Source organism: Ambystoma mexicanum, chromosome 5q (assembly GCF_040938575.1).
Source record: "Ambystoma mexicanum isolate Mex_15411 chromosome 5q, UKY_AmexF1_1, whole genome shotgun sequence".
NCBI lineage: Eukaryota > Metazoa > Chordata > Amphibia > Caudata > Ambystomatidae > Ambystoma > Ambystoma mexicanum.
Window position 1 is genome coordinate 939,428,279 of NC_090933.1, and position 22,270 is coordinate 939,450,548.

General features: G+C 45.4%; 1 protein-coding gene across 2 annotated transcripts in view; it reads right to left on the reverse strand.

Annotated features, from left to right (window-relative positions):
- RRM2B (ribonucleotide reductase regulatory TP53 inducible subunit M2B) overlaps positions 1–22,270 on the reverse strand; it is a 251,287-nt gene that overhangs the window by 31,187 nt on the left and 197,830 nt on the right. For both annotated transcript variants that reach the window (XM_069621451.1, XM_069621450.1), the window contains 2 exons: positions 12,800–12,933; positions 1,997–2,101 (listed from right to left, as the gene is read on the reverse strand). In XM_069621451.1, coding sequence (XP_069477552.1) covers positions 1,997–2,101; positions 12,800–12,933 — 239 coding nt within the window. The remainder of the gene's footprint in view (positions 1–1,996; positions 2,102–12,799; positions 12,934–22,270) is intronic.

Consider the following 22,270-nt stretch of genomic DNA (forward strand, 5'->3'; position numbering starts at 1 on the left):
AGTGGAAGCAGCACTAAAAGGATGCCCCACATGCTGCCTCATTACGCCAATTCGACAAGCCTGAGCCACTGCTCATGTCGGAGCTTCCACAGAAAATATGGGAGGCAGTTGCAGCCGACTTCTTTGGGCCCGTCGAGGGAGGGAAATACGTTTTGGCCGTGATGGATGAGTACTCACGATATCCTGACGTGCGGCTCATATCATCCACCCCAGCTCATCATGTCATCCCGGCTTTGGACCACATGTTTTCGGCCTATGGAGTACTGAAAGTACTTAAGACAGACAACGGGGCCCTATTCTGTGGACATCAGTTCAACCAATTTGCAGAATATCTTGGGTTTCATCACAGAAAGGTCACTCCCCTGTGGCCACAAGCCAACGGGATGATCGAGCGATGCATGGCCAACCTAAAGAGAGCACTCCAGATCGCCAGACTCACCGGCCAGCCTTATGAACAAGTATTGAACCAACTCATGAGAGACTATCGAAGAACTCATCATAGCACCAGAGGAAGGACCCCGGCCGAACTGATGTTTGGACGAAACACCAAAACACGCATACCACAGGCGGAAATCATCACCCTACCACAAACTCTGGACCAGGAGGTGCGAGAAAGAGATGAAGCAGCCAAAGCCAGAATGAAGGAGTATGCAGACACTCGCAGGAGAGCACACAAATAGAGGTAGGGGACGTAGTGGCGGTCTGGCAACCGGTAACGCACAAGCATACAACACTGCTTCGCAAAAAACCTTTGCTTGTCACTCAAAGGAAGGGGTCCATGATCACAGCCCAAGGGGCAGAGGGACCCGTCATGAGAAACTCGTCCCACTTCAAAGAACTTCCACCAAGAGGAACCAGACGGCTAAGTGGAAGAGTACCTGTACAACTGGACTTTGAGTCAGATGACTCCTATCAAGCGGATCAGTGGGACTCGGAGGAGTCAGAGCCGGAGGTGGGGAAAGAGACTATGGAGAGTGGGCCATCACCAGGGAGGAGTCAGGCACGTCCGCAAAGGGCACGAAACAGACCTTGCCGATGGATTGAGGAAATGGACAAGAAGACCACCAGACCGCTGCCCGTTGCGAAGAGTCTGGTAACTGTTTAAAAAGGGGGGAGATGTCACGTCAACGTCTCTGTGACAACGGGGGTGGGAGGAACCAAAGGGGAAAGGGAAGTGATGCCAGGGGGTGGGGTCGGGGAGTTGAATGCTGGAGATTAATAAAGTAAGACGTGTGCTCGAAGAGCTCCGCATCCGGCTCCTTTCTTGCTGCGCCATAGCCCGCGATTCCGCACGCCCCCAGCACAGCGGGGCTCGCAAGTGCCAGTAAAGTGTATAAAGTGTATGACTGCATTGAGTATGGGCTGTTTAATCATAAAAGCATGCAGAATTACTAGCTAAACTCTTGACAATGACATTGTCACCTTCATTCTATGGGCAAAGAATCTGTGAAACAACACCATATACAGCCAGAGAAATAGCCTCCCATGCTCACACTTAAATTGCTTATGATTTATCACAAATAAACATCATATATTATTTTTACTTCACGATTCACACTCACTAACACTGCACTATTGCGCTGACATTTTACCTTACATGATTTGCAAAAATAAGCATATTTCTTTTGATAATGTTAGAGGTTTGAGCTATAGCAGATCTAGCATGAGACTCATCGATGCTAGCACACAGCAGGGGGGACTAGTGTACCTGGTTTAGGATTGGATCCCGCTGCGCAGTAATAACCTGCCATTTCTGTTTCCTGTAACCTGTGAAGGCTGCTATTGCTAATGATAGTGACACACACACACTGGGCACTGCTTACTTAAGTTAAAAACACAGCTTTCAGAATCATGAGACAGATCTGACATATTGACTTCTCTATAGAGCTTCTACACATGCATGGTTCCTCCGATAGAAAAAGTGCACTAACGCCGCTGAGTGTCCTTTACATAAAATCCTAGCGAGTATTAATTCGCAAGGTCACTCTTTGCTCACCTTCTCAATCTTGACAGCATTTAGAACTATGTCCGTGACCTTCTGGGCTGTAGGCTTGTTTACCAAATACTGGAACATTAAACAAGCGAAATCACAGTGCAGACCCTGGGAGAAATTACAGAAAACCATGATTAAATAAAGAAGATCGGAATTGAATAGGAACATTGAAAACTCTGAGTACAAAGAGGAAATCTGGATGGTATATGAGGGGGTGTGGGGAAACAGTAAAGACTCACTGTATATTTACACATAGAGTCCACGTGCCATATTCCAGTTTCATTTTCAACAAGCACTGGCAATGGCAACAATTTGAGCCTTGGTGTAGGCATGGGAAAGGCACTTGCCAGGCACTGCCTTAATGATATTAACTCGCCTATGATGGTAGCAGCTGCAAAATGGGGCAAATAGCTGTGCATGTAATAGCAGTTTGTGGCAAATGCCTAATACCCGTACTCAAGCCAAAACTGTTAGCTTTGCCAATAGCTGTTTTTAACAGGACTTCCGAGAAGTACATGTATAATGCTAATAGATTGAGTGGCTGAAGGTAGAACTGGTTAACACATTTTTATTACAGCTGTTGCGTGTTTACAACTAGCAATTAAGTCATTAACCCTCAGAAGACTGCTTTGAAAAATAACTGGCTGGCACTTTGAGTTCAAAGTTTGATGGTAAGTCTTGATTAAAGTGAGCCCAAAAAGTTCCCATGAGGAGGTGTTTTGGGCGGGTAGGAGCAGGAACTGGGTGGGATTGGCCATAGGGATTTTCATGGCCATGGGCACACAATAGGTGGGAAAATAACCAAACAAAACAGACATTCTTGGTGTACCTCCTCATGTGCCATTTCTCCCTATCTGTGCTCTAATGCAATAGTTCCATCTTATGGCAACATCCCAAACATATTGTGAATGGTTGGCGGAAATATATAGTCATTAGTAATTGTCTTGTTGTTGCCCTAGTGTCACACTCCGACTGTTTCTTGGCTGTGGTGTGAATCACTACAGGGTGCTTCCTCCAAAACATTTCATGCTGAAAACAGATGCCACAATTTAGCATCCACCAGTTGCCTGAGGTAGTGGGTGGGTCAGCTGGCGGAGGCAGTTACAACCTCCAGTTCTTTATACCGTAGGACTTGCACAGCACTTCAAAGTTTCTTTGGCTCTGTGCACCTAGCAGCAATGCATGTTCTAGATTGGCTTGCTAAGGTTCTTTGTCTCTGTGCACATAGCAGCAATGCATGTTCTAGATTGGTTTGCTCGGTGTCTTTGTCTCTGTGCACCTAGCAGCAATGGATGTTCTAGATTGGTTTGCTAGGTTTCTTTGTCTCTGTGCACCTAGCAGCAATGCATGTTCTATAGATTGGCTTGCTAAGGTTATTTGTCTCTGTGCACATAGCAGCAATGCATGTTCGAGATTGGTTTGCTAGGTTTCTTTGTCGCTTTGCACCTAGCAGCAATGCATGTTCTAGACTGGTTTGCTAAATTTCTTTGTCTCTTTGCACCTAACAGCAATGCATCGTCTAGATTGGTTTGCTAAGTTTCTTTGTCTGTTTACCTAGCAGCAATGCAGGTCTGAGAAGCTGCAGTGTGATGTGGACTGAGATCTCATAACGCTTGTTGGCCATCTTGGATTGAACATGTGCGGTTCGCCCACTGCCCTGAGCAGCGTTTCACTGCCAACCTGATGTGGAGACTGAGCTGGATTGTACACTACATAATCAAACAGTCATGTCCACCACGTAAGTGGATCTTACACTGTTTCTCTGCCTATTAAGCTGATAAAAAAGATGAGCAAACTGGGAATCAAAGCAGTGATATGGGTTATGCACCGGTGCATAGCTTCAAGTGGCAGGCATAGCATGGGTACACTTCTAATGACAGTCCTCTGCCACATAACTTGGGCATGGCGGGGTGGTCCAGGGGATGGTGATGTACCATCTGCTGGACTAATATCACACTGTAGGTGGTAGCACCAGGTCCCTTCGTCATCGCATTCAACACCCTCAGAAGTAGGCAGGGGACTTTGTCATACCTTCTGGGAGTGGACCTGACACAAAACTGAAGTGGCTTCCCCCAATCGTAGGTAAGTGTATATATGTTTTTACTATTCCCGTTCTGAATTATCTTTTCATCTCGCAATTAATAATGTTCTCAATTCTCAGCTACTGCCACCAGACAATCTTAATTTCTAATAGGCTTCTCTTCTGCAGGAGATTGTGTGTTTTATGTTGCTCTAGGTGTCTGGGGGACACTTACTTCACCTCATACCACCTATTTTTGATAACTCATCTTGTGAAGAGGAATATCCATGGATATCCAAACATTTGCGAACCTACCCCACTCACCCAGCTAGTCAAACATAGCAAAGTGCAGGGTTGGGGTACGCCAAGCTTTTATTGACATGCTAGTGTCGTTGAACAGCAATCCAACCGCCGGGATCCTAACTAACAGCACGTAGTGACGCCTTTTGCAAGTGAATCAGTCAAAATCTGAGCTATTCCTGCTAACAGATTGTGAAGTTAATGCTGCGAAATTAATAAAACGCCAGACTTCGATTGAATATCTGGGTATACATATCGCACGCACACAGACAGACCTCAGAGCAATAAACCACATGGCATTAATGTAACAGCCGGAAGCTAAGATCAAAAATGTCTGTGCCTACCACCAACTATCCTAGGAAGATTCTACATAGTCCGTATGATAGTTCTACACAAATATCTCTATATATTTTCTAATGTTCCTGTTAAGCTGCTTTGCTCCTCCTTTAACACTCTCGTCAGCTCATTGGCACTCTGGTCTGGGGCTCCAACCTAGAGTAATATGGGAAAGGCCAGGCAGACATTTAACAACATCCGCAGGGTCTGTCATCTGATTGATGAAGTTGGCAAAAAAGGCCCCCCAGCAATAATCCTCTAGCTAGACGCGGAGAGAACGTGTGCCTGGTGTAGCATGGTCTTTCGGTTTTTGCACTGTGGAACCCTGTTCGAGTTATTATGCTGCAACATTTGGTGCTGTGGGCTTAGAAAATCCAAGATGGCCAAAAAGCCCACATTTGCGCCAGAATCCAGGAAAACAGTGCAGTTTTGCACACACCAAAATGGTCGCCTGACCTGCCACCCACCAGTGCGAGCATGATGGGCCAGAAACGCCATGAGTGAAACGTGGTGCCAAAGGAAAAACAGCAGTGCCTGTTAGCTCAAAAAGCGCTTTGAAATCACCTTTGTTTCTCTAAATGCAAGCTCAAAATGCATATTTCAAACATTGCAAGATAGTTAATACAGGAGACCATTGCCCGACCCTATGCTTTGGCTGCACACAGAGCAAAATCGGTGCAAAGGAATATGGTGCTGTTCAAAATCCGTTTTAATTAATGTCAAAAATTGCTAAAATCATGGGCATGAAACCACCAAACAAAAAAATCCAACTTCTGGTGGGGTGTTCTACATTACTCTACTGCAGAATCCACATCAATAAAATGTTAGCAAGGATCATATTCTATCAAGTAAAACCCCCTTTTTGAAATTTATTAATTCAAGACAGCTCCCAAAAATGGGTGCAGTACCGGCGCTTGACACTGACCGGCGCTAGCGATCTAAACTCTGACAGGAGACCTGTATTTCAGGAGCTGAAAAGGAACCTGAGTCAGCTGGGACTTCAAAGCCTTGCTGGTCAATGAGAATTCTACACACCTACTGTTCCCAGGCCCTATACCAGAAGGCAGTATGATTTAATTAAAAGTTCAAGAGGCCTCTGTCCATGGGAAACCTTCTGCTGCCCCCACCAAAAGGAGATCACACCTCTCTGATTGAATCAGGGGAGGGGTACCTGGGACTGCAGGGAAACTGAACAATGAACTTCCCTTGGCTCAAAGCAATTGCTAAATCAGGGGGTCATAAATGGCTTCCTCTTGGAAGGAACTGGGAGGGGCACTGCCTCTGTGAGCCAGCTGAGCTTGGAGGCGGGGACGAACAAGGAATTCCCCATGTGCTTTGGGACCTAAACATGCCCATCTGGGCCAGAGCATAATTTTAAAAAGATGGATAATTCATAGTACGAAATTGTCAAAATTATATAAATAATATCATTAATCCTGTGATTTTTCTGTACACGTTTTAAGAGGTGTTAGGACTCTGTACGATGTTCTGAGACCGAACCCCGCGATTTATTAATACTACAGACATTGTGCTTACACTAGAGAATTGAATACTTATTGTGATGTGCTCAGGGAGGGGTTGCAGGTCTGTGTAAAATGTGATGCCGAACCGACCATGGCAAAACCCACTAAAAGCGCAAAATGTTGTCGTTTCTGAGCCCAAGCTCACAGGAACATGGGGCTTGAACAGAGAACTGTCTTAAATTCATCTGTGATGTGTACATGTATTATGAACCACTTGTGTATCTGGGAAACATGTTTGATTATGAAAAAATGTGTTCTAAGTAAAAGCAAAGGGGTGTTTCTTCAATAGATTGTAAAAGGGTAGCATCACTCTGATTCACAACTCAGTTATCCAGTCAAAGGACAGAAAATCCTCTAACCTATCAAGATCCTTAGAGGGTTTGGCATAGAAAATTAGCCTTCCCACCCACTTTCAAAAGACATAAAAAGAGCCTCTGAGACCCAGGTAGGGACTGCTCCTTCCACTTTCTTGCGAAGCACTTTGCTGGACCAGACAATATCCAGAAGGACCATATCCAGAACTTAGACTCCAGATTCCAGAACTTTGAAGCAGAAGGCCTACTGCAAGCTAAAAGAATTCTCAGCTGGCCTTACAATCTTGCAAACTGATTTTACCCCAGACTTCCAAGGGGCACATCAGAATAAAACAGCCGGGCTGTGCTGTTTCTGCTTCTTTGGCAAGAACTTTTGCCAGAACCAGAGATCCAGCCCAGCAGAGCAGAGCTGACCAAGATAGCTGTGACTTCAGAACCACCCGCCAGAAGTCCAGTCTAAACCCTAAACCTGTTGACCAGATCTTGACGGCCTATTTCAAATTTATAGTGTGAGTATCCAGCCAGAACTGTGCAGAACCAATCTCTTAGTCTTAAATAATCTCATCCCATTTATTTCAACCTATTTAGAACTGCATAGAAATCGTGTGTCCATTCTGTGATTTCAAACCTGTAAAAGTGTCATTTGTCATTTGAATCTTACTTTATTTCTGAGAATCTACCTCCACTAAATCGTCCGTATCTTTTGAACCGCATGTCCTAGAAGCGAGATTTAACTTTCATTTTAAAGCTAAGAACCTAAACTTTCCACAAGCCCAACATTCTATTAATTATAGATTTTCCGTAATCGCGATCGACGCACTCGGAAAAAGTGCAGCGAATTGCAATTTGACTCAATTTCTCCACCTGTCAAAAATAGCTGTCTTTTGCTTGCAACTGCTGAAATTCGTTTTCAATCTGATAATCATTCCTGAATAATTGCTAGTGTTGACCTGAACTAATTCAAAGTAGCTGACACCTAGCCTGAATCTCCTATAGGGAATTAAAATCATTGTTAGCATATTTTTCACTTCATTGCAAATCACATTTAAAAGTATTTTTGACTGTTTAAAAGCATACCGGTTCCTCTAGGCTTGCTATGGGGGATCTGGAATTTGTATTGCATTTTGTTTGTATTCCTGAAAACTGTGTGCTCTCCTTTCCATCTCTTTATATTGCATAGGGGGGGGAGTGAATTGTCACAGGGAAAAGTGATCATATTATCTCTTGTTGAAACCATATCAGTTTATTTCTGTGCTGCATTCTTTCCATCATTCCTTTTCCTTGAAACCATAAAAGTATTCTCTGCTACCTTATCCTTTCTATACCAACTCCTAAGTAATTAAAGACGTGTGCTAGTGTAGTATTATCCATTGTTGATCACTGTCATATTCATAAGTGTGCTGTCAAATATTAATTTACTCATCAAAGTGTGATATATATCTTGTTTAATTTTTCAATAAATCTTTTAATTTGCAAAACAAACCTACTTCTTGGCTCAGTGAGGTCAGGGGGTTTCAAAGAGAGGGGTGTTTATATAAGGGTTTATCATCCAGATTTATGAACTTGTCATAAAAATATATAAATAAGGGCTTCCCTTGGGCATGCCAGACAAGGCATTGACTTAGGTGGAGTGCTGAATTGGAGTCACTAACAACTCAAGGTAGTTGGCACATCCTTCTTACAGAAAATCCAGGCTAATTACAGCAACCTGACAGTCAAATTGCTGATAAATGGTCAACTCTCCCAGACAATACCACTGCAGGGAGGTACCAAACAGGGGGAGTCCTTTATCCCCACTTTTATACGCAATATACCTGGAACCGTTTCTCAGCCAAATTAGGTCTAAGGGTGCAATGGTGTCCCATCTGGTGGAATGGGGGGTCACAATGATGGCGTTCGCTGAAGACATTCTTCTTTCACTCACGGACCCAATGCACTCATTGGCAGAGGTCATATGAGAAATAGGATTGTTTCGAACAGCCGCTGGGTTGAAAGTTAAGATAACCAAATCAGAAATCCTTAACCTGTCGGGTGGAAGGGGAATTACTAACACGGGCAAAACAGTGTATTCCCTTCCGATGGACTTAAGGGGCATACAACTACTAGGTGTGATGGTTACAAAAACACTAGCAGACCTGTATAGAGCGAATTACCAACCACTGCTGGAAACCATCAAGTGGTGTCCACAATCTATCTCGTGGTTAGGAAGAATCAACACTGTAAAAATGGTAGTTCTGCAGCAATCGGAATTAAGATTAAATATGCATGCGTTAAAAGCAGCTCCTGGGTATCTGGAATGAACCAGTGACTAGGCGCTACCAATGGGGAACCATGAGCTAGTACATAGCGTTCCACAAATTTTAATTCAACATAAGATGCAAACGTACAATTTTGATTATTTGTCTTTCACCCGTTTGCTTTAAATGTTATATAGATGTGTCCTAATGCTTTTTCTATAGATTGTACCAAGTGCAGAGAGTTAAATCCACATAGATGTGTTTGTTCAACATACGTTGACCTGGGAGCCAAAAGTAGCTAGTAGCAGCTGTTGGTGTCAAGCTAACCAGGATCTTCTAGTCTATGAGGAGGAGCCAAATAGCTCCCAGCTCCCCTCAATTTCTAACCATGTTCTGCACAGAATATTATACTATTTTCAAGCATTCCCAGTGCAGTTCCACAAATGTTCTTCAAATCACTCAACAAAATGCTTTCAGTGTTCATATGGAATAACAAAACCCCGCTGGTAGAGTTGAGAACACTAATGGTTTGTGTGCACAAAGGGGAGCTGGGCCTTCCAAATCTTCAATACTACTATGGGGCGGCACAATTGAGGATGATAAGTGAATGGCTAGCAGGGTCATCTGAGACAATCTGGGCAAGAATGGACAGGGTACTAACAGGTGCACCTGCAAAGGAGGTCCTCTGGCTAAGCAGAGCTGACGGACCTCATAATATGCATAATCGCACAATAATGGAACTGGTGGGAAACACTTGGGACCACTGAGCCACCTTACACAGGATCACCTTCTTCCCCTCCCCGTTTACCCTCCTGTTCCACAACCCACAATTTACTCCCGGTATGGAGCGAGGGGCCTTCTCCCGATGGAAAGTGGCAGGGTGCATGAAACTTAGAAATATGTTTGTGGGCCAAGAGGTAAACACGTTTGAATTATGTAAAGCAGAATAGGGACTCAGTGAAGGGGTCAGGCTGCAATATCTTCAGCTGAGTCATTGGTTAGCATAACGTACATACACACAGATGGCCACTAGAACTTTGACACTTTTCGAGAAATACCTGTTCACTGATGCAGGGGATAGGAATCACATCTCGGCAATCTACAAACACATTGCGGACAGCTCCCATCAGATTAAGGCGATATACATGAAACGATGGGAAATCACAACTGGTGGAGGGGAGGATTTTGCAGGAAGATTGGGAAAGGCTTTGGTTTGACATCCTCAAACTCACACAGGCCATACAAACAAGGGACATTTAGTACAAGGTTATGGATCAGTGGCACTACGCTCCAGCACGCCTACATACATTTAGTGCAAACACACCTCAAAGCTGCTGGAGAGACTGCAGGGCTACGGGCAATTGGGCCCATATCTGGTGGAGTTGTCTGGTCCTAACAGGATTTTGGGTAACAGTGAATGGCAATATGAAGAAGGAAGATCTTCAGCACTCGGACTAAAAGAAACATCCAAGAATGCCTACTGGGACTGTATGACCCAGAGTGCGGGGCATGGCCAAAGTCAAGGCGCAACGGAGCTAGGCATACACAATACTGAATCTGGTGGCCCTACTGTTTATTGCACATAAATGGAGATCCAAAGAACCCCGGAGCAAGCAGGACTATATTGCGAAGGTCTGGAACTTCATAGTGCTCGAGTTTATCACCTACTCGCTTCAAGGGGATCATGCCAAATTCTCGACCGAGTTGGAATTGTTCAGAACCTTCTCAGAGCAACCGGCAGACCACCGTTTTCATGCCACAGACACCGAGCCTTGAAGATGCACAAACCCGTGTAAACAATTATCTTGGGCTATAAGCCACCAAATACATAGGGAAGAGAACAATTTTTAGCCTTGACAAAGACCTCTGTAATGGTCAAAACATGTGTCAGCACTCACTGTGATAATAAATATCTAAATGATATTAAGCTACAACAAGTGGACTATATTACTATAGGACGCCTATAAACAGAGGATTCCTCCAAGAGGTATAACAAATGTGTAAAGCACCAATTGTGTAGAAGTCCAACACAAACACTTAAATGAACCATATTGCCCGCAAGGGTTATGCACACTGCATTTTCTTCCCAGAGTGCGTCCTGGGTTGGGTTTGCATTTGAGTCTCGCCTGTGTTGCACTCCACCACATTGCATTTCTTTCAATAGTCCTTCCTGGGTTAGGTACATTTTCATGTTTGAGTTCTGCTAGGGTTGTGATCCGCTACATTACTTTTTCTCCTCCGATAGTGCCTCCTGGCCTGGGTTTGCATATTTGAATCTTGCTACTGTTGTTGTCAACCACATTGCATTTCCCCCTCACTCAGTGCTTTCTAGGTTGGGTTTGTTTGCAACTTTAAATCTGCCCACGAGTTGTACTTTTCCTCACTTGCATTAGCGAGCTGGGGTCCCCAGATGGATTGCTCCTCTGAATATCCCCACTGGGTGTGAGTCTCACAATTGAATTCTGTTAGTGTTCTGCATGGTCATGCTTGCATTTTCCTCCCTTGGGGTCCAGGGTGTAGGTCTCACAATGGTCACCTCGGCTCTCACCTTGCTCCTGAAGACAGACTTAAGCTGAAGGTTTCGGCCGTCTCGCTTTCTTACGTCTTGTTGATTTTCATTCCTTGAATAGATAGGGTCTGTTCCTCTAAGCAGCCACCGAGTCTGTCTAATAGCAAAGGCAGACACAGGGAATACCGAGATGAAAGACCTAAAGGGGGAAAAAACAGAAGTGGCAGAAATACCCCCAGGAGTTGGCAATTTCCAGTTGATAGTATGATAATGTAGGATATCCGTAGAGGAGTGAGATCCAGTACTGCTTCAAAAATAAAGATAGCAATAGACTTGCTCCTAAAAAGGCTGAACGCTGACTTCCACAGCAAACAGTAATGGACACAGTAAGGAATGAACAAGGATCCAAAAGAAGACAGGAAAGCCAAGCAGCGAGAGAGGATGCATGGCAGAGAGGGGGGCGAGAAGGAGTAACAGAAAGGCTAGGCGAGAAAAGGAACAAGAAGAAAACACAGCGTCTAACCCAAAGAACAGCAACGGTTGCAATGCACCGGAGCCGCGTGTTGACAGTAAGGATAAGGACACATGGGCACCACATTGGAAGAAACACTAGACCGGTACCCAGCGTTCTCCGTGATGACATGATGGCAGACAGGAATGGATCTGTTTCAACTTGTGCCAAAGCGACCACCCACATACCGTGACAGTGGATCTCACAATTGAAGTTTGTTGTTATCCTGCACTCCCATACTTATATCCCCCCCTTAGGTTCCAGGGTGTGTGTCTCACAGTTGAATTTTGCTGCTGAATGTCCTCCCACAAGTTCATAAATTGGGCTCCCATTTAGCTTGTACATGTCCTCCTCCTAGAAAGCTCCAGGCGCGATTCTGCAGTTCATGCGTCATCTCAGTGGTGTTTTTGCCACACCTGCATCTCTCCTCCTGGGAGTACGTCAGGTGCGGGTTTCCCGCGGTGACTTTCCCTACCATTGTGGTTTGGCACGCTTCAGCATCCTCTCAGACTTAGTCCATATCCCGGGTGAACTATTACCCACCCCTGGTAAGAATGCGGGGGCATCCGAGGAGTCGACAAGGTAGTATATAGCCCCCACAGAATTAATCTCAGTCAGGCCTTACGATAAGCTCAGCAAGACCACATTTAACTAGGTGTCAGCCTTGCTTCGCTGGAATGTCAACCACTCCATCAAAACGGAACATAGCAGTATGTCGCACAGGGCAAAGTACTCCCAAGAGACAGCTAAGTAAATATTGTCATCCTGGGACAACCTCGCAAAGACCTTACTACATAATACAAATACAACCTGGAGCAGGCCAGGGGAGTTCATCAACAGATCAATGATGAAAGACTGCAATTTGTTTTCCTATATATATATATACACATTTTTACAATAGGTAGACACAAAAGATATAATGGCATTGTTCACATAGTAATCGGTGTACATTCAAGTTCCATGTTATAGTGTGAACTTTCTGGATAGTGAGCACGAAACATTGCTTCATGTTTGCAGGAAAGCAAATGTAGTTCTTGAAAATTCTGAACATGTTACCTCATCTCTGCTGATGAGTTCATTAGAGAAAGTTAGCCCAGGCATGAGGCCCCTCTTCTTGAGCCAAAATATAGCAGCAAAAGACCCAGAGAAGAATATCCCTTCCACTGAAGCAAAGGCGACCACTCTCTCCCCTGAAATATAACAGGATTTAGGTTATGCATACTTTTCAATACAGAGTTTCACAAACACATTCCTATATTACTTATAGCTATATATAAAACAACATTATTAAATTAATGAAAAAGAGTGCGTGGTTGGGAAATAAATAACAAGTAATTTGTCATCATGTTTATATGTGTGAAAACTAAGCAGTTGCAACCTCCTTCACAGCATTTCAGGATCCAGTGAACAGGAGGCAGACAAAAGAACTGGAGGAGAAAAAGACTACAAGGAGGGTGGCAAATCTGGCCATATGACAATTGGGAGGAAAAGCAGGAAAAGGGCCCCTATTAAATGCTAGGTGTACCATTTTGTATACAGTAGGCACCATTTCAAGATGGCCCTCGGAGGTGATGTTTGGGTAGAAACATAGATCCTACCCTGCTAAGGGGATGTTAGGAGACTGTACATAACCAGGACCGGCGTTAAGAAGTTGCTTGGCCACGTTCTTCGGTGGATCTCCCCAATTGCAATTTGTGCTTTGTTGGATATTTGTAGGATGAAGCCGCTCCTCCGTCTTTCATTTGGGGTTGGAGCTTTGCTGACTTTCTCTCCTCTTGTTTCCACGTGTACCTGCTTTTTCCTGCTTGTCCTCCTTTCCCTTCCTCCATTCCTCCCATTCTCCTGTCCTGCGTTTCCCCGCTATCATGGTCTCCTGCACACTCAGGATTCACTCTTCTTTGGTGAGCCCTGTCTTCCTTGACGCTCCCCTGATCAACAGTGTACTGCTTTACTGCAGCACGCCTCCTGGCCCCCTGTGCTGACTCCCTCTTGGGGACTGGCCCAGTGGCATAGCACAGAATTTGCCCCCCACCCCAGAAGCCATGCTAGGGGGGCCCTTCTCACCCCTAAGCTCGGCAACAAATCACAGGACGTGCCACACACTGGGCCGGCCTAGACTACCACGCTTGTGCAATACACATGATGATCATGCTGCTGAAGGGGCACGATGGCCACTGCACTACGAGAAAGATATAAATATGTGTTTTAATGCATTATACAGCACACTTTCTGAGAAAAATTGACTAAAAGACCAGTGCGTTTGCAAATGTTTTGTTGGGTGACACCAATCGAAAAATCCAATACATGCAAGTCACCAATATTGCAAAGGAACATTAATGCTTTAATCAATTGTATGCTTTACTATTACAAATGCCATGCCACAATGAAAACATGTCCAACTGGCTGCACAATGTAGACCAGTCTAGACACGTAATAAACATATTACAGTAAAACATGCCATGCCACATTAAGACATACCTAGACTGGTTGCACCAAAATGTCAATTGGACAAATAAACATTATCATGGTTATTTTATCACAGATGCCCAGAAAAATATACAATACCACAGTAAGAAATGGTTAGAATGGCTACACCAAAATGTCAGCCTAGCCACTAATAGCACATATCAACACATATCATGCCTGCTTAGCCTGGACATGGATGGCCATTACGATTTAGCGCACAACCTCTGACACATCCCTCCCCGCATGTCCCCTCTTCCTCTCACAGACTTGCTGAAAACCCAAAATCAGCTCCTCAGCCCAGAATGACCTCCAAGTCCCTCTTCCTCATCCCAGTACTTATCTACGAGGCAGCTTGCCTTGTAGGTAAGTACTGGGCCAAGGAAGAGTGAGACTAAGAATAATGACAATAACTAAGTCAGATATTACATCCACGTCCCTCTACCTCTACCTCCCTCTATCTCGTCCAAGGCAATGTGCCGCATTCACAAGTAATGAAGATTACCAATAAGTAATCGAGGCATTAAAACCAAGCAGACACACATTCACACATCATTCCTGATACACACACACACGTAAGGCCAGCCACCCATAAATGTGCATGTACACCCTTTGACTAAACACTCACACACCACACCCAGGTAGCCACCCATACATCATGCACTGACTCGTTCACACAAAATACATTATAATCTTATAGACACACACTTGCACGCACGCACACACATTTACTCAAAATACATTATCTTACCTTTTAAATCCTTTGTTCATGGGAACGAGACCTACAGCTACCTGTAGCAGGAACACTTGTTGCCATCTTCGCAGAGGAGCTGGAGGCACTCATGTCACTCTGCCTTCATAAAGACATTATTTCCGTTATGGGACCGAACCACAACGGAAATAATTCCTTTATGAAGGCAGAGTGACTTCAAAAGAAAACTATTTCTTTTTTAATGGGATGGGGAGAGCACTATGACTTCAAAAAGAAATAGTTTATTTTTGAAGTCACTCTGCCTATCGGAAATAATTTCTTTATGAAGGCAGAGTGACTTAAAAAAGAAACTACTTATTTTTTAAGTTCAAGCGTTCCCTCCCATTCCCGCTACGCCACAGTCTGCTGTCTGGTACCCAGCATGTCAGTCTCCCAGGCCTAGACACTCCACCACAGCATTGCGGTGCCCAAAAACCCTATATAAATCAAGAAGGAGCTGAGCACCGTTTGCATATTGTTTACACTGCAGGCTAAGCTCACATCTGAATGCTTTACTGGACCAAGTGCTGACCTGGTCCAGTAAAAACATGAAGCCAGTGACCAGAGGAGGAGAGAGAGTAGGTTCCTGAGGAAACCACGGCCTGTCTACAGTGCATTACGCACCTACAGTCCAGTAACCAATTTAGGACTGCACACAGCACCCCACTGCTATTGCAGCAGCAGATACTACGGACAACACCGCTACCGGTGTTCATCCTGACGAAGGCCAACACACACACAGGCTCCAATCAAGCCCGATTTTGCCGAAACACACCTGTGTCGATCCCCTGTGACACAACTGTGAAAACCCCCCTTTCGTGTATGTTTTGTAGAAAAATGTTGTGTACACCCTGTTGTAACCACGCCCTGGACTACTCTCCGTCCCAGGTGCACTTTGTTCAACTGTAGGTTTTTCCTACCATCATTTGTGATTGTGCTCCCATGTGAAGTCTTTCGCCTCAACATCACAGGCGTGGATACTTACCTTGTATTACCACTGAAAAGAATCACTCCTGTCCGTTGTCTATGACTCTCGTGCTTATCGAGAATATTGTAAAAGTAACTGCAAAGTCACCAAGAATTTTCTGTGTTGTTTGAAATAAATGTATATGTTCAGAACCACACAATCGCTTACAGGATCTCTCATCCTGATTTTTTGTGATATTTATACTTGTGTCCACCTGGGTATATCAGGACCCCGCCAGGCGCCCTAAATGTTTTACTTGGTCCCTGTGGAACTACACAGACAGTGGAGCGCTGGTTAAGATAACGCTGCAAAGCTGGACTCTATGGTCCCTACCAGTAAAGAAGGAAGGACTAGAGGACACAGAACACCTGCCGCAGGATCGAGAAACCAGGATGAAGTGGAGCATGAAGAGACGTTTCCAGCGACAGATACCAGTTCACACAGACCAATAGTTAGCCACAGAAACAGATTAAAGAAGCTTTATTAAAATTGAAAGTGACTTTAAACTTTAAAGAAGTGGATTGCAAAGACTGATATGAGCAACATCAAGGGGACATATCTTGAAGCATGCTACAGGGTCTGGCACTACCAGAGATTACAGGGGATGTATCCACTACCTGACAAGGGAAATAGAGCATGAAGGAGTGGGGCAATAGAATAGAAGGGAAACCTGGAACTAACCACAAGATAAGAATACATGTTTGCTAAACGGTCTGCTACTGCCACTTTATTGCACCTTGATATCTAGATTTTGGAGCATCAATAAAGTTATTGTTGGCACACAGTGTAAGTGTGATCCTCTGGCTAACCGGATCAACACTGCGTCATCTAAATTAATCAAAGGGTAGACATGCTGGCTTGGTTGGGCGAATTCAAATGGGAAGCTGTCCGATTACTGAAAAGAGACCAGCAAACCTCCAACATACTGGGCCTCATTACGACCCAGGCGGTAAGGGGTTAATGGCGCCGTAAAAGGTGGCAGCGCCGTTAACCCCTTACTGCCTAATTACGAGGTCCCTTTGCGGGTCCCCACCTTAAATGCTGGTTTTACCAGTCGTTAAGGAAGGAACCCGCAAAGGGACTTTCGAGGTAATTACGGTACCGCAATTTTCGGTACCGTAATTATCGCCTTCCCCATTCCCATTGAGCCCTATGGGGCAAAAATGGGAATCGGGAAGGGCCAATGGTGAATGGGGAATTACCGCCCCGCCAACCTTGTGATGGGGGTGGTAATTCCACCATTCACCATGGCGTATTCCGGCGTCAACCATGGAGCTAATAGTGCCATAGTTAACGCCTGGGTGGTAATGACCCCCATTGTCTGCAATTCAGCAAACAACCAAGTGCCAGGTGTTTACCCCATCTCTGCCAACCACTGTCACACCACAGCCAACTTTTATCTGTAGGGTTAAGGAAGGGTGGTTACCAGACTGGGAAGCCTTACTGCAGTATTTGTCTATTGTAAACTCTGTCACGTTGAGCAGGATAATTCTAGCTTAAATAAAATTCCTGTACTAATAAAAGCATTGCTTCCATGAGGTCTAGTTCAGATTGATGTTCTTTCTGACCATTACATGTTTATAAGGTCACACCTGACATAAGGCATGATTACAAGGTAGGCGCTACTCCATCATGTTGAAATGGGCCCCCACACTTCTTTAGCCAGGTATGTATACATGCATATATTACATACGTGCATACATACATTAATATGATTGTAGCATTATCCCACAATTAGTTGGAATTAGTTGGAATTGTAAATGATAGCATGTGCCGCTCTTAGATGGAATTGTTAATGATAGCATTGTGCCTCATCTAGATAGAATATGATTGTAGCATATCCCTCACTTAGTTGGAATTGTGAATGATATCATATCCCACACTTGGATGGAATTGCGAATGGTAGCATGCGCCACACTTAGATGAAATGGTGAATGATAGCATGTGCCTCATCTAGATAAAATTATGAGTGGTAGCATTATCCCACAATTAGTTGGAATTGTGAATGATAGCATATCCCACACTTAGATAGACTTGTGAATGATATCATGTCTCACACATAATGTTGAACTTCGAAATTGTGCCTAATGTACGCCCCCTGTCCTGCTCTCGTGCTTGATCGCAGGTGCTTTACTGATAACCACCATATCACACTACTATGCTTACTCTCCCTTATACACCATCATTCAACTAGAACACAGCTGTACTATGACACATTCGGTCTAGCTGTTCTCATAATGACATGACCCCACGAACTCCACATCATCCTAATAAAACACAGCTAGCTGAGCACTTTACGGCTAGCTTAAGCGTCTCCTCAGGCCTAACGCAGCCAGAACGCAGTCTGGGTTTCCACCCGCCAGACTGAACACATCCAACTGAGTTCCTCAGCACCACACCTACCGCTAAGAAGCAGCTATCATGCAACAACCACACCAGCTGCACACATATCCGGTGCACCCACGCACCATACCACACTTTCTCTCTCTACTGACTGAACTGCGGTTCCCGAGGGCGTTCAACCTACCAGCGCTTTGAGATCATACCAATGATGCATAAGGTGCTATATAAATGCCAAATAACATAACAGAACATAACATATGTGCATACATTAAATATCTTACAAACACAGAAACATGCACTGTCCGAAACATTCACCAACAATACAAACACTCTTTAAACGCTCCCGTCCGTCCGTCCATTGTGCATGAACTGAACACGCAACTTCTGGGCCCAGGGAGGGTAAATAATGTCAGACGTGCTCTATACTTGCCATCCGGCGCATGGGTGGGCTCTAGGTTGCATAGCAACGTACAGAGCGAGCTTCCCGAAAGAGACGAACTCTGCGCTGAAAGAAAATGAAATGAAGAAGGTTCCTTTTTCATTTCTTTTTCAAGATAGCCCACAGCTTGCACTTAAGGTTTTCTTGGGGGGCTTATGCCCCCCCCCACGGCAAGGGTGTCACGGGGTCACCCGTGCTGCAGGGGTTGCAGGGGCCCCCGTTACACCAGTGGACTGGTCCCTTTCTGCACTGTCTAACGTTCACCCATGCGCTTTACCTCTGGAATCTTTCGAGAAACACAGCGTTCCTCTTGATAAAAAGTCTGTATATCAGAAGCAGTTTTTCCCTGCAGTTTATGGGGGTTTTACTACCTTTTCCTCCAGACTACAGCGGACAGGTATGGGCAAGTACGTGTCATGGAGCACCGCAGCTGTACACCATCTACTGGGTCAGTCCTCTGACTATCTCCACTGCACTAAAGTCCTTACCCATTCATGCTTGCACTGTACATTTGTTTTTGTAACATTTAATAGGTCCTGTGAAGAGCCTGCTGTAGAGAAGCCCCTCAACGCTCACACCAGAAAAAATACAACCCGCTAGGGAAAAAGGCCCAGCACACCTCTTGGAAGGAGAACAAGGTTTTATTTCCACAAAAATGAAGATCCGCCAGCAAAGTACTCTGCTTCCACGGAACGTTCTGGCAAAATCAGCATGAGCAACACTTTATGAAGCCACACAGCGTCATCAATGACGTAAATTACATAAGTTACAAATCCAAATGGCTGGATGATAAAATCCTATCCATAGGCTACCTGCTCCATAAGGGATTCCAGGCCATTGGGCTCAGCCCCGTCCATCCATCTTCTTACACGTGGGTTCCTCCTCGCGCGCCATCGGGCATGAAGCTACAACTAATTGGTCATTATGTGGAGATAAACAATACATGTTGTATCTGCACCTGGTACTACAGACAAGGGCTAAGAGGATACTTCAAGGTCATTGCATCGCACACACCGGATTGATTCCAGACACGCCGTTGCCCATCCAAAGCACCCCACAGTTGTTTTAGATTTTTGCAGAGAACTCTCAACCCCCTTGTGGCTTTGCAGGGTGCATTCCTTCTGGGGTATGAATCCTGGCAACATGAGACAATGAAAGGTATATGAATCACTGCGGCTCTGGCCTTTCTCACCAGTGTCCATGCTACAACCTATCCCCACATGCATATACTTATTCCCATGTGTGTGGCTTAGGCCTGTGGCCCTCGGTGGATCGCAAAGCTAGGCCTCGATTTCAATATGGCTGCTATTATCTAAAATGGCATTTGATTCCCAATGTATTCTGAAGCTAAAGCATGCACTACCCTCCCCACACTATAGCCCCTATCGACACCCCCCTTTCCCTTGTAACCTCCCCGAGCCCCTAGTGCACACTCCCAGACCTCTGCCGCATCCAAAAGCGATTGGGGGGGCTGGGACAATCATCCCCCCTTACCAACATTCCCCCCTTTCATTAATACTACATTAACAAACTCCTAGTGAAGCTCCTCTTCCTCCTTTATCATTCTTTTCCTTTCCAATCTTTCAGCTTCCAAGCATGGCAGCAACCCTTCCTTTGGCCCCCATTCTCTGCATACAGATCGTAAACCTTTCCCTGCTTGTGCGTATTGCTCGGGGGTACATGTCATATATATACATCCTCCATCCCCTGCTAAATCTACCCAGTGTTCTGTGTAATTCTCGGGGTCTGGTGAGAGAACTGTGATGGTGCCTGCGGGTGAAGGCGTTGTTCTATTGCAGCCATGCGTGGCTTATCTGAGTCGTCAGTTTGTACTGCGCTATCTTTTGTACTGTAAGGTGCCTCCTCTGCCCAAATTGAGACCATCATCATTGCGCTACTAGGCACTGCTTTGACAGTGCAAGGAAGCTCCAGCTGGCAGGTGCATAATATTACCAACACAAACATGATCACAAGAACCAACATCTTCACGATAGCCCCCATCCAGGATGGTGCCCAAGAAAACAGGTTGTCTTATTTCCTTCTATATAGTTCTACAACCCCAATGTACCTGGAATAGCAGAGTTCGGCGTCGGGTCGTCGACGGATCCTTCTTGTGCGGCTCCCTTTAAGGCAGGAGCCACGGATCGTCGAGATCCCATGAGAAAAAAGGGTGAACACTGTTGTCGCTGCAGCAGCTTCGGTTCTTGCAGTGCTCGTTGAGGATCAGTCAAAAACTTCCTGCAAGTCGAGGCGTGCGGTGCACCTCGACGACGAGTGTTCCTTGCCACAAAGTGTTAATGAAGAATTTTGGCCCAGCAAGGGCGTCGAGTCATCCGGCATCTCTACGGTCTTTGAGTTGCGGGAAACCCACCGGCGGATTCTCCTCGTTCGTCGACAGCCTTGACTTTCTCTGGCAGGACGAAAGCGATCGACGATGATGAACAAGGGACTCCTTGGATCAGGATGTTCATTAGGCAAAGGGAGCACTGCGGCTCCAATTGTCGACAGCGAACGGCTCTCTGGTACTTCTCTTCGTTCTCCTCAGCGGTCCCCTTCTCCAGTAGGCAGCCTTTCGCAGGTCTGTCTACCAGGCAGCTTTGGCAAAGATCAGCTGGTGCACGATGGTCCCTCGTAGCTCAGGAAGAGGTCTCCTAGCCAGGTCCATTCTTGGATCAGTTCCTCGAAGGCACAGCAGCTTTCAGATTAGCGAAGGACAGTAGCAGCAGTTCTTCTTCTTCCAGTGGGCTTGAAAGTTAAGCATCAGTATCAACTTCAGCTTCTGAACGGCGTCATTTCGATGTCAGTTTCTACTTCAGCTTCTGAACAATTTCTAGCAGTAAGAGGCCCCCAGATATACTGTTGATCTCCCATTCACTCTGCTGGGTCACACTCAGGCAACCAATCACTCAGAAGGGCATTCAGGCAGTCAGGCAGCCAATCAGGCGTACAGTGCATTCAGGCCATTCTTCTCCATCCAGACACTCTCAACACAGAATGTGGATTCGGACAAGCACTCTGCCATTCAGCCCTACACACTGCATTCATACCAGTTTTGGGCAGGGATTTCTTAATTATTGTGTCAACCACCAGATACTAGGGACCCATAACACAGAATTGCGTATTCGTCTCACACACACTATTCACCCAGGTCTCACCCCACAGGCGTACCCACAACATACAGTCATTGGGAAGGCTCCAGCCAGTCTGGCCTGGACTTCCCCACTACACCATATATAGAACTTCCACCCAACAGCCAGTCAGGGGGAAGGGACAGAGTCAGGGCTTCCCAGGACTTCGGGAAAAGTAAGGTAACAGGCGATAGAAAGCAAGAGGCCACAGGGACCATCTTCTTTCCTATCAGGAATTCACTGATTCCAATAACAGGGCCTGGGCATCCCAAAATGGAGGTTGTGCAGGGCACCTGTCAATTCAGCACAGAGCTGCCACCAGCCCGTACCCTCCTCTGGGGGCCACACACTGGTGCCCAAAAACATACACTAGGAGTACAGGGTCGTACTGCCACCCATGGGTGCCATAAGAGTATCCCAACGGTCTGTTCACCAA